We start from the raw sequence: 13,861 nt of genomic DNA, 5'->3' as shown, positions 1-13,861 counted from the left end.
GGAAATTGCGGTCCGGACCCGGCCTGTCCAGTCTTGATCAACAGCCCCGATCGATGGGCGTTTGTGGTCCGATTGAGCTGAAATTTTGCAGGGATGTTCATAACATATGAATCTACATTATGAACGGTGGAGATTGGATTCTAAGTATTTTATATCAGTGTTTGAGCACATAAACAGTAATATTTGCATTTTGAAACTGAATTAAGCCAACATAAGAACTAACATCTTCCTTACAAGAAATATCATCCCTACGGACTGGCAAAAACGACATATGTATGTACGGTTTGTCCCCAACAACATTCATAGAAACATACAAACAGCTAGGTAATTGTAGTGTATTGATTATTTTTCATATCAGATTGTGTCTTGGACTATAGTGAAGAAGAGGGTTACAGGCCATTTAAACGAAACCCGTGTAATCTTTTTCATGTTTTTTTCCGAATACAGCCAAAAGAGAGGAAAAGCTAAAGCCAAATTTCCAGTGTAATGCAAGTGGACAGCATTGGGGCCATTCCATGTCTCTGTCAAACGTTAAAAAAGTTTTTTTTTTTTTTTTTTTTTGTCAAAAAAAATTAATATGATATGTGAGATTTTTTTCTAATATGATATGTGAGATTGAGTTGGATGGGTTTGGATATCTTCAAAGACGAGAGTACTACATTAGAAAAAGATAAATTAAAGGAGATATTTATTTTGTTCAAGTTCAATACATACAAAGTTATTACTTTAAAGTAAACAATACTTGAACATCAACAAGGAACAATACCCCAACTTGGGTAGTTGGGGTGAGTTTTGGACTCGACTCCCTTTTCTAATGAACCCGGTCCAAAAGGGAGCTGTTCTCCCAATTTTCTAACACTTGAACATCAACTAGAAAAGTGTTCCGACAAAAAGATTATATATGTTCTTTTGTTTAGAATCTGAATTGGTAAGAAACAAAATAAACCTAGCTCGTCTTGGGCTCGAGTTCAAGCCGAGAGAGTACTCGATAGGGGCTCAGTTTGGTTTCCTTGCAAAGTTTGAGCCAAACTCGACCTCAACAAGGAAATCCTGAGCCAAGTTCTAAGCAAAGTTCAAAGCTCAGTTAGAGTTCAAGCCAAATTTGAACACTTGTATTAATTTGTTGAGTGAGTCTAAAAATATAAAACTCGGTTCGACTCGAATACAGCCTGAATTACTCTTAAGCTTTGCCATTCGCAACCCAATAGTATACAGCTTTCAATACCATATGTTTTAACTAATGCCTTGACTATTTAAAATACTTCACTTACTCTGACATGGTTTTGCTTAAATGGAAAAAAGAGAGACATTCAATGAGATTATGAAGATGTTGAAGATTATTGTACTATTATCAAATTAAATTTTCTTTTCAAAGGAATATATATACAACAAACTTATCATTAATTTCCATTATCATAAGCTTGAATGGTTGGCATTCTAATACAACAATATTTAATGCAATTAGAGCTTGGAAGGTATACTTCAACGAACCAAACTGTATCTCATTATTGTTCTGTTTTTGCTATTTGTTTTTTTGTTTAGTTTAGTACTTTGGACCATATACCATGCAACCTAATGTCATTATTATTCTTTAATCATTATGGTTGAACCAAAAAAAAAAACACAGATCGTTTGTTTGCTTGCAGTTGCTAGCTAGCACTATGCCTCTGTCGGTGGCTGTCCAATTTAAGTTATCAAACAAGATTATTTTCCATTGCGTAAAAAAAGAAAATGCTTAAAATTAGATGGTTTAATTCATGCAAGGCCACTCTAAGAGCATCCTCATATGGTTCAAATTATTTTCCATTGTGAAGCATTATGACACATTATGTGAAGATTCAATTTGTGAGAAAATTGTCTTTGAGTTTTTGGACCTTTTTGGAGCTTATTGCACATTTTTACATCCTATATGTGATTAGACGATTGAGCTATCAAGGGGTTATTGTAAGTGTGCATAAGATGTGAAAGGGTGAGTACACGTTGGTGTACAATTTAGGGGGAGAAAAATTAAAGGGGAAAATACACTTTACTCTCTGACTATCCACTTATTTGTACTTTTAACCACAATGTTTAAAAAGTAACATTTTACCCCCATCAAAGTATCTGACATTAACACTTGACCCCCATGAAGTACATTTGACCTCCTAAGTTGACACTACCAACCCCCCCCCCCCCCCCCCCCGACGGCGAAAACTTAGTTGCTTCGGGGGGTAAAGTGTCATCTCAAAATACTTCAGGGATAAAATGTATTTCATGGGAGTCAAGTGTCAATATCAGATACTATGGGAGATAAAATGTCACTTTTTAAACATTTGAGTTAAAAATGCAAATGAGTTGATAGTTCAGGAATAAAGTGTATTTTTCCCAAAATTAAATTTTGTGCTTTGAAATTACATTATAAGGCAATGCATGTTTGAGATAGACATACTAGTAACTGAGATAAACTTCAATTTAGAGTGAGTAAACCTAGGGTTTGTATACTTACCAAAAAAAAAAAACTAGGGTTTGTGTTGCATATTTGCATACTAGTTGCCATTGCACTTCCATTACATCTTTTTAAACTTAGGCATATGTTTGGTTGTGTTATTATTATTGTACTTCCCCTTTGTCATTTTATGACAAAAAAACGGAGACTAGTTTTGGATTGAGAGTCAAGGGGAGTATATATATATATATATATATAAACTGAAAGAAACTATACATACGCCATTGCTAAAGGTTGAATTATAATTATTTCGGAAGAACAATGTTGTAGAAGTGAAAAAAAAAAAAAAAAAAAAAAAAAGAAACAGGAAATTTGTAGCAATTTATGTATGATTATAGTCCATATCATCAATTATTTATGATTAGTGTGACGATGGGTGCCTAGGAAAAGGAGCAAAGTTTAAAACCTTAAAAGAATTATTCTATTGAACCCATATAGAGTTGTAGGTTGAGCAAAAAGGCCGCAAAGTATCTATTGACTTTTCTCCTTTAAAAAGTAATATGCCCCATGGCCTTTAGCATTTTCCATTATATAAAGAGAAATAGACACCTCCATTCAAAATCCCCCTCTCCCCTTTTCAAGGAGAGCATAAAATTATTTCTTTTTTTTCCCCCTTTTAAGGGTCATTTTGTTGTTGATTGGTATTATAAGCATAAAATTTTATATCCATATCTTATAAATTGGGTTATAGAAATTCTTACAATTCATAACTCAATTTATAAGATATCGATATAAACTTATGAAATTACGTAATTACCATCATCAAAACTTATAAAATTGAAGATGATTACGTAATTTTATAGGTTTTAATGAGGGCAAAATTAGAATAGATGACATCAAAATCTCACATGAAATGCAAGTGGGATGATTTCCGTCTAATTAGACGGAAATTAGTAACAGAGAATCTGAATTGAAATTTTTTGAAAAATTAGAGGATACATTGCTAATTTTTAAACATTGGGGTTCGAATTGAAAAACCCTTGAAATTTCATAGAGTAAAGTAAATTTAACCCTTATTATCTCATACATTTTCAATAGAGCATGTAATCCCCAATATATTTTTAACATGCTTTAAGAATATATGTCAATTAATTAATAAATAAAAATTAATTAATTTTTTCAACTTAATTTGAAAAAGAACTTTGTCCCTCGCATATAAACTTAAAAGTTTGATCTTAATTTCAAAACTAAATTTTAAATTTACAATTGTAAATCATCTTTTCTTTTTTTTTTCAAGTAGCATATCACTGTTTAACGATAGGACATAAATAATTATTTGACCATATTAATATAATTTCCTTTCAGGTAAGACAGGGACTTGGGAACCTTCCATTTCTGATACTCAAAGCAGTGCCATTTAGGAAGGGAAAGGAAAAGATATTTATTTTCAATTTTATTTATTGATAAATTAGGGCTCTTTTTGTTTTTCTGTTTGCTAATGCTAATGTTAGCAAAATCATTGAGTTTGCACCAGTAGGAATTTTTTTTTTTTTATTTTTATTTTTTTCAGAAAAGCAGACTAATTATTGTGGGATTCAAAAATATATATATAAAAAAAATTATTGTGTGATAGTGCTAAAGGTTGCCAGCATTGTTTACCTGGCCATTTTACTGAGCCAACCTGAGTTCGGAATTAAGAAACCGACAAAAATTAGTTACAAATCAGTTTATTAAGGTGACAAGTGTTTATAAAGCATGTGAGAAATATATGTTTTATTATTAATGATATTAAAAAAATATGTGAGAAACGCATGTTATTAAAAAAATATGTGATTTTCGCGTGTTAAATAACACATGACAATTTATTAGATTGGTTTGTACTAATTTGTAGCTAATTTTTGTCCTTAAAAAACTATTAACCTTGATTTTTAAGTTCACAAAGTTGACTAAACGCTCCTTTTGCTCCCAATTTGGAGAATATTCACTTTATGGTTCAAATTAAATTTTATAAATTTAAGATCGTATACAGTGTTATATTACTGTTTATCATATAATAATATCTACATTTTTAATTTTTATGACGAGACACGACAGTTACATACAATAAAACAAAAGAGGAAAATATCATTTGCCCCTATGAACTACAACGCATTTTCACTTTACTCTCATGAACTACCAACTGTGACACCCGACCTTCATGAACTACTATTTTGTACCCAAAACCCCTATTCTGTTAGTTAAAGGCGTTAACTCAAACGGTTAAAGTGACAATGCATTGTAGCTCATGAGGACAAAGTAACAATGCGTTTGTAGTTCATAGGGGCAAAATGACAATGAATTGTAGTTCATAGGGATAAAGTGATGGGTAAACCGTCTAAGTTAACCCATTTAACTGACGAAATAGAAGTTTTGAGCACAAAATGATAATTCATGGGGTCGGATGTCATAGTTGGTAGTTCAAAGATAAAAGTGTCAAGGCGTTATAGTTCATAGAGCAAAATGTAGTTTTCCCAAAATAAAATGTTGACCGTGAAATGGAGAATGTAACATTGTAATTGCAACTTATTATGAATTTAAATATATGGTAAGTTGCCTTGTTTAGGTTTACTTGTTTTAGCCAACTTAATTGGGTGACAGTTTGGAATCTGTAATTTTAAAGCCACATATGCATGAAATAAGTGGCTGAAAAATGGTAAAACAAGTCAGTTTTGTTTTTGTTTTTTTCCCCCCTTTTTAGCCTTTAATTCCAAATATTCCAGTTGCTGTGATTAAATCCAGCTCTTTTAAAGAAAAAATAAAAAAGAAATATCACTAAAGTAATAGCTTTGGATTTTTCAGTAAAAGTCTAATGTTTGTAACCAAGACAATGACACCCATGTGCCAGGTGATGGGTTTCAACATCTCTAGTTTCTCAAGAAAATAAGAAATAAAGTTAACATAGTAAAGATGCTAACTACTTTCACCAACTTATTTCAATACCATCTCTTCATTTCACGTAAAATGATAAAAAAAAATTAAAATTAAAATTAAATAAATTAAATAAATAAACTGTTTTACTGTTTAAATTTTATTTTATGAATAATACTAAACATCCCAATACTTTTCCCCAAATGATTTGGTTCATTTAATAAATAAATAGATTTATATTGTTTATTTTTTTAAATGAATGTGGGATCCAGATCATTTGAGAAATAAAATTTGAGAAAAAATGTTAGAATGTCTAACAGCCCTTTTATTTTATTATATTTAAAGATGTATATAATGTCACATTATTTAAAATTTTAAGAGAAATATTATGGTTTCTCATGGTGTTCTTGATGGTACATGGATATTATTTTTTTAAAAAGCAGAAAAAAAAAAAAAACTTATTTTACCGGTCCTCATATTTTTTTTAAAAATAATATTCATATTTTTTTGTCTTATTAAAAATTTTATAGGGATGAGTCCCCGCCGCAATGAGCTTCCAACGCCCCTTCGGTTTTTGGTTCCCGGCGTGTGCGTGATCGGAGTGTGATGTTTATTTTCTTGTTTTATTTTCCTATTCTGTTGCTTCTTTAAGATGTATTTATGTTTTGGCGTGTATTTTTTCCCTGTATTGTTTAATTTCCCTATGTTCGGATTGTAATAAGGTTCTTTCCTCTCTCACTCGATCTATGTTGCCTTCGGGTTAATTAGTTTTGGTCCAAACCTTTGGGTTGTGGATGTGATCATTATCCTAGCCTTTGGGTCGAGGAGGAAGAGTTTCGACATGAGAGTCTTTATGCTCTCAAGGTCGAGGAATAATTGTTATCCATGCATTTGGTCGAGTCTGTCTGTCACAGATCTAGTATTAAATCTGATTATAATAATGGGTTAGCATATTGGTCTCGAATCTTGTACTAAACCTAGTAATCTTGTAACTTTATACTATGGTTGCTTCAAAGCTTTGCTCTGTGATGTAAGAGCTTTATGCTTGTGGTATTATTGAATGAAATGTTAAGTTTTTCTAAAAAAATAAAAGGTGATACATTATCATTGTTTTGGTAGTTTTGAGGGTTAATTGTCGCAATTGATAATTTGAGGAGAAGATTATGATTGGGGTGATAGTTTGAGTGGTTAAGTAGACTTTATCCAACAAAAAAAAAAAAAAATCAAGAAAAACGGTAATATTTATCAAATTTTAAAGACATTTATTGTGCACCGTAAAATAATTCTTCTTGACTTTTACTTTGAAATGCAAAATCCTCATCCCAACTTAATAACCTCTATGCCGACACATGAAAATTTTGCATTAATTTGTTACCGCAGTATACTCTAGAATATATATATATATATATATATATATATATATATATATATATTTTTTTTTGAAAAAAGGAAGATTCTCAATGTTTTCTGGTCTTCACGTGGGAGTAGTTTTAAGATCTACCAAACCTTTGAAATTAAATTCTTTTTCTTTGTTTTTTTCTAAGCCAAAGCTTAAAATCTTTGTCTGAGAAGTAATGGTGCTCAAGCATCTGATAATATGCCAGAAAGGCTAATCACCCTGATTAACGGCAGAATCTAAGAATGTGTAGCAATGACACATGAATGATGATGATATATTCTCTTCCGCTTTTTCATTTGTCTCTTTAATTCAGAAATTCACTATCATTTTCCAGTCTAATTTCTTTGAATGCAAGTTTGGTTCAGAGAGAGACATCACCCATGGGGCCATGGGTGTTGAACAGGCTTCTTCAGTAGAATATTAAAATTCAAGGAAACTTGGAAAAGCTGTGGAATCAGGTTCTTTAGATCTAATTACCCAACAGGCTGAAACCAACACTCCACCACACACCCACCACAGCAATCCTCAGACTTTCACCTTCACACCCTTTTCCTTGTCTCCTGGTTTTTGACTGGTTTCATATGACTCATTGTTAGCTGTGCTTTCTTTTGCTTTCTCTCTCATATGGGCTTGACCCCCCCTTCATTTATTGCATACGCTTCCTTTTCCTCATTTTCCCTTATAAAATCCCATAACTTTCTCGCACCGACATACAAATCCCTCTCTCCCTCCCTTAGTTACCGACAGTTTTACATGGGTATCTGAAGCTTTTGAGTTTCATTAAGGATTCTGGGAGTTTGGTTGTCTAGCAAGGCAACTTCTGGTTAACCCTTTACAAAGGGGGATCTGGGTGTCATAGAGATTAGGTTTTTTGTACATTTCTGTTCAAATCTAGGTCTGAGGTGCTATAATCACATCTGGGTGTTTCTTGAAATAAAGCCGAAAGGGTATCCAAAAATCTTTCCAATTTGTGCAAATTTCGGTTTTTTTTTTAGTCATTTTCCAGCTCCGATACTAGAGAAATTGGCAGAATGGTGGCAGGAAACGGGCTGTATTACCCAATTCTTGGTTTTGCCTCATTTGTGGCTTTCATTTACATGTCGTTTGGGGACTTCATCCTCAGTTACCATAAAGAAGCAAAGTTTGGTTTTGTGGGGAGGAATGGGACTCATTTCGTGTTGGATGGAGGAGCCTTTTACATTAATGGGTGGAACTCTTACTGGTTAATGGACCATGCCGTGGATGAATATAGCAGACCAAGGATTCGGGCAATGCTGAAAGCTGGTGCAAATATGGGTCTCACCGTGTGCAGAACTTGGGCATTCAATGATGGTGCTTACAATTCCCTTCAGATTTCCCCTGGTCAGTTCGATGAGCGAGTTTTCCAGGTATTATAAGTTCGTAATTGATCCTATATCTCTCTTATAATTAGTTCTTTTTTTTTGGTGGGGGGTTGCTGAATTCTGATTCTGACTATGCATTTGTTTGGGCACTTGGATTTCTTAGCGTATTTGAATCTAATCATGCTTTGCAGTTGGTATTGATAGACAGCAATCTAACGAGGTTACTGACAAAAATGCCTGTTTGTAACATCCAAGGTTTTTGACATGAAAAGTTTTGATACAACATTAGCCATGGCATGCATGCCGGTTGCTCTACTAAATTTCCGTGTCCTTGTTAACATAAACCTTGGCTCAATGCATTTAGGAATTCAGAATTATAGATATTGGTCCAATGCATTTAAGAATTCAGTACGGTTGAGTTGAAGATCCTACAGATAAACTCTGGTTCAGCAAAACAAATTGCTTTGAAGTCCTTAGGGATTATTGTGTTACATTTTTGTCTTCCTTCAAAATTTTCAATTATATTCTTAAACTGTACTTGTCTTCTGTGAAGTGGTTAGAAATGTTTGGCTAGTGACTATTCAATTAACCGTAAGAGGTCCCATAGAAACCAAATCTTTTTGTTGCAAATGAACATTTTGGAAGAAACTAAATTTGAACATTAAAAATAAATAAATAAATAAAAGAAAAATAAAAAAGATTTCATTATCATCCAGGAAACGCCTATGTACCTTGCCAAGCTTTTTCTTACTATAACAGTTCATAGTTAAGGCCTATGGATTATGCAAATGTTGGTACTAACCCGATGAAAGATGCCAGAATGCTTTCTATTATGCTAATCATATTTGTTTTTCATTTTGACAACCGGGTTGGTGGCAGGCACTGGATCATGTCATTGCAGAAGCAAGACAACATGGGGTCAGGTTGCTTCTTAGCTTAGTAAATAACTTGCAGGCATATGGTGGGAAGACTCAGTATGTTCAGTGGGCATGGGAAGAAGGCATAGGTTTAAGTTCCTCAAATGATTCCTTCTTCTTTGATCCATCCATCCGCATTTATTTCAAGAATTACATCAAGGTATCTTCATATCTACTTTCCATAGAATGGTTTAATGCCTCACAAGAAGTTGGTATTTTCAATAAGAACTTGCAAGAAGTTGGTTTAAGCACCTTGAAAGTGGCTCTTTCATGCTAATCTAAACCATATAATGCCAAAAATTTGAACCCACTTGGATTTTCTTGTTAAACAACTCAATGAATGGTTTCAGCATATCAATGAAATCTATAAATCTCTTTCTACAGTTTCTTCTTAAAGGAAAATTTTATCCTCTTGCACAATTGAGCTAAGAACTTTTGGGATGTTATGATGATCTAATGATGTCTCCAGTTCAGAAGAAAGTTTGTTAATTCTTTGGGCTATATTTAGCCCTTTCTGGCCCGGGTCCTGGAAGGTAGGCAGTATTCAAACATCTAATTGTGGATGTGACACTCCAGGGTATGGGAACTATATTTTGTTGTATCGAATGTCAAGAATAGCCTAGATGATTGGCACGTGCATGTTAGAGACGTCTTTCAGTTTGCTATTTGAACTAGTAGAGACCCCCTTTTTTTTTCCCCCAAGAGGAGACCCTGATAACTTGATACTAATAATTTATCTTTATTCAGAAAGCTCTTCAAACTGAGTATGACAGACCCTGTATCATAAACAACTTGCTTGTAAAAGAAGCACTGAACAAGGTATTATAATCCAGAAAATGAGAAATATCTACTATCATACTAGTAAGAAATCAATTTATGATCCAGAAAAAGCACTGACCAACAGCCTCATAATTTTTTAAGGTCATATTTGCATTGTAGAACAGAATTTTGAATTATGATGCTTCTAGCATAGGTTGTCATTATAATGGAAAGTTCAGCATCATGCTGGTAACGGCTTGATATTTTGGAGACCAATACAGTAAACAATTAGTAAACATCAAGAAGGTGGTCACCCGGTAGAGCTGGCCAATATTACAGAACCCTTCCATAAAAGAAGATCAAGATAATGAAATCAATAGATGTTGACATTTTTGGATGTCACTGGATGGGCATGTATTTTAGTTGCTGTTCGTGGAATACAACAAAGGTAGGTAGAGTATTTTAATGTTTTGAAAATAATGAAACTCGTGTTTCACCTGACACCATACCTCATAGTATATAGAAATGAAGTTTCTTTTTTGATGAATAATAATTTATTAGTAGAAGAGGAAAGTTCACTGTTATGGAAGTAATGTGGAGATAAGGAAGAAATTGTATTAGAGTATAATTCTATTAAATTTTATTTAAGATTACTTTAGATTATTAGATTTATAGATGGTGTTTAGAGTCAAATAGGAAAATAATATAAACCTTGGTTAGAACTTACCCTTGAAAACTGGCTTGCAAGGGGAGAGTGTCCACGAGCTTATATATATATGGTTAAGATTATAGTTAGGATCGTAACACTCATGTACACGAAAAGTATACAAGAGAAGCAACCACCCCACTGGGGTCGAAAATCTAAAAGTTAACAAAATCTACAAGATTTGAAGAAGAGAAATTAGGAACAAAAGTAACAACCCTATCTAAGGCACTCAAAAAGGAGGATTTTACTTGAAGCACTAGTGCCTCTAGGTCCTTGAAAAGATGTTGATTTCATTCTCTCCGAATGCTCTACATAAGTAACGTAGGGATGACTTTTCATATGGCCTCTTTGGATTTTCCCTGTCCTTGTGTCTTCCAACACTGAAGTAGCTCTACAATATTGCTAGGCACGACCCACAAGACTCCGAATAAAATAAGAACCAAATGTCATATCTTGCTAGTAAACTCGTAATAGATGAAGCGGTGGTTTACGGTCTCCTAGCTCTTCTTGCAGGGGCAACACAAATTGAAAAGGTTTTTTTTGTCACACTCTTGTAGACTTTTCTGTTTCCTTTTTTTTTTTTTTTTTTTTCCTCCTTTCTCCTTATTGAGAATGCACCCCAAAACTTTTTTTTTCAAAAACACAAATTATCGAAATTTAGTCAATGGTCTTTAAAGTTATTTCTTTTAAGCAATATATCACATACCTTTCACTGTGAGGGCATCATAAATTTGCTACTGTATATCCAGTATTGATGCTTCTTTAATAATTTTTGTTAATTCTGACATATGTGTCCTGCCAGACTGTCCTGACAAGGAGGAACACCATTACTGGAATTGAATATAGAAATGATCCCACCATCTTTGCCTGGGAATTGATAAACGAACCCCGTTGCATGTCTGATGCTTCTGGCGATACTCTTCAAGTAAGTTGTGACTCTTGATTTTGCTCCCTTATACCAACTAAAGAAACACCCTCTAACACTGATTCAAACTTCTGAAATACCTTTAAAATTGCTAAGTTGGTACAATTTGTGACTACCTAAATCAAATTGAACAATAATTAATATCTATTGTTATAGATCTGATACAAATGCGCCCCCCGCCCCCCCCCCCCCCCCCCCTTTTTAAGGATATACAAAAAACCGCACCTGGACTTGTGTGTGGAAGTATGCGTGTCAGAGGGGACGGGGAGAGGGATTCTGGTACCTATTATTGATAGATTTTTCAATTTGGATTAATTAAATGGCCTATAATTGCAGGATTGGATAGAAGAAATGTCTGCTTTTGTGAAATCAATTGACAAGAACCATCTACTGACTGTTGGCCTCGAAGGGTTTTACGGTCCTAAAAGCCCCAAAAGCTTGACTGTGAACCCAGAAGCGTGGGCATCCAGGCTTGGATCGGATTTTATTCGCAACTCCAAGGTCCCTTACATTGATTTTGCCTCTGTTCACATCTACCCAGACCATTGGTAAGTGCTGCATGATAATGAAGTCTTTCATGTGATTAATCCAGTCAAAATATTACAAAAGGGAGTTAAATTTTATAAAGTTTTTTACAAACCAAAATAATTAAGCCTGGAATAAATAAACTTGGCTTAAATTATAGTCTTTAGTGTTTAGTTATTATTGCTCATTTATTGATGCAAACCCAAAGAACTGTCCCTATCCTTTTGGGGTTGGTTTTTCGATTGAGCTTCAAGGTGGCTTTCAATGTTCTCAAACCTTTCTTCTATTCCCAAAAGGCATCCTGTATTTTATTGGTGGACATCTGACCTCTATCCAATTCATCTTTAAATTTTTGGTAGGTTTCACAATCAAGAATTTGAAGACAAACTCAAATATGTCTCCAAGTGGATGCTTTCCCACATTGAGGATGGAGACAAAGAGCTAAAGAAGCCTGTCATGTTCACTGAATTTGGATTGTCAAACCTGAATAAGGACTTCCAACCATCTCAGAGAGATAGGTTTTCCAAAACTGTTCTAGATATCATCTATAAATCTGCAAAGAGAAATCGGTCTGGGGCAGGTGCTTTAATCTGGCAGTTCTTTGTTGGAGGAATGGAGGAGTATAATGATGACTTTGGTATTGTTCCGTGGCAAAGGCCATCCACGTATAGGTTGATAACAGACCAATCATGCAGGTTGGCTAGAATCAAGGGACTGAGTCAACCAAAGGAAGATTTAAAAGAATTGTGTTTACAGAAACAGTGAAGGCGTGATTCTTTCATCCTGAGATTTGATTTGTTCGTGGGGGAATCTGAGTTCTTATTTATGGCTTGGTGATGCTTTAAAGGAGGGAAGCAGGTCACTGTTTTTGTGCCTTTTTCTTCTCATGTCCATACATATTATATACATATTAGATGAGGATAGAGTGTTCTTGAATCACAGTTTACAGGTACTATTGTAACTTGTATTAATTTTTTGAAGCTTGTTTCCAGAAAGAAAAATGCAGTTAGAGCAGAGAAACTCTTTGAAGTTCTAATCAAACATTGTCCAAGGAAAGATTTGAGAAGCCTCTAAACCCAAGGTTCAAAACAATAGCATTTAAAAAATAAATAAATAAAAACAGATCTCAAGGTTTATTTTCAAGCTTTCCAACAACTTGTGGAGAGTTACCATTGTCATGACTCATTTATAGCTGCTTTATTTATTTATTTTTGGGGTGAGTTTAGTAGTACAATATTAGTAAAGCAACAATTTGCTTTTTGCCATCTATGATGCCTTGTAGAACCTTGTAGCTAACTTAGCCGAGTAATTTTAAAAGTCTTTTTCGTGTCTTTCCAAGAATGATTTGGCTATTAAATTTACTATTTGATTAAAATTTAATAATGATTAATCACAAGTCTAATAGTAATTTTAATAGCTACATCATTCTTGCAAAGACACGAGAGATTTATAACATTATTCCAAATTCATCACTTCCTTCTCGTAAAAGTTGTCCGAATTTGAAGATGAAATAAAAAATTCGAGAAAATGGGAGAGTGAAAAGTTATCTCAGTGATGTCTGATATGTAAAAATAAGAACATTTTTAAAGATTAAAAATGGATATGATAATAACATACATTTTTAAGAAAATTTTCTCCAACAAGAAAAACTTTAAAAATAAATGACCGAAAGTAAATCGTTGGCCGGAATGAGATAAGACTTTTACTTTCTTTTTTTCTAAGCAAGTGGAGAAAATGGTTACAAGGAAACAAAAAAGGTAAATCGAGGAGTGAACTCTCCAATAACATTCCCAAACGAAAACACGGTGTTAAAATTAAGAATAACAAATAGTAATGCACGAAATAGTTTCTGAAACAGAAACCTATTTGAGATTGTGTTTAGAGAACTTTAAAAGTATTTTTACAAATTGTGCCAAACAAAAATCGGCATGTTTGGTAAAAAAATTTTAAAGTAT

At 33.6% G+C, this 13,861-nt stretch overlaps 1 protein-coding gene across 1 annotated transcript; it reads left to right on the top strand.

Moving 5' to 3' along the window:
• The first annotated feature begins 6,878 nt into the window (after positions 1-6,878).
• Positions 6,879-13,049, top strand: LOC132181024 (mannan endo-1,4-beta-mannosidase 2). The gene is made up of 5 exons (XM_059594066.2): positions 6,879-8,119; positions 8,954-9,151; positions 11,259-11,381; positions 11,718-11,929; positions 12,266-13,049. The coding sequence occupies exons 1-5, from the start codon at positions 7,763-7,765 to the stop codon at positions 12,669-12,671; spliced, it is 1,296 nt and encodes a 431-aa protein (XP_059450049.1). The 5' UTR covers positions 6,879-7,762; the 3' UTR covers positions 12,672-13,049.
• Positions 13,050-13,861: the final 812 nt, after the last annotated feature.

The sequence above is a fragment of the Corylus avellana genome, chromosome 5 (genome assembly GCF_965113065.1).
Source record: "Corylus avellana chromosome 5, dhCorAvel1.hap1.2, whole genome shotgun sequence".
NCBI lineage: Eukaryota > Viridiplantae > Streptophyta > Magnoliopsida > Fagales > Betulaceae > Corylus > Corylus avellana.
This window is presented reverse-complemented; position numbering and strand designations above follow the sequence as displayed.

Coding starts and splice junctions, on each gene's coding strand:
- LOC132181024 (XM_059594066.2), top strand. CDS start 7,763: ATGGTGGCAGGAAACGGGCTGTATTACCCAATTCTTGGTTTTGCCTCA. Junction 8,120..8,953: donor TCGATGAGCGAGTTTTCCAG/GTATTATAAGTT, acceptor GGTTGGTGGCAG/GCACTGGATCATGTCATTGC. Junction 11,382..11,717: donor CTTCTGGCGATACTCTTCAA/GTAAGTTGTGAC, acceptor CTATAATTGCAG/GATTGGATAGAAGAAATGTC.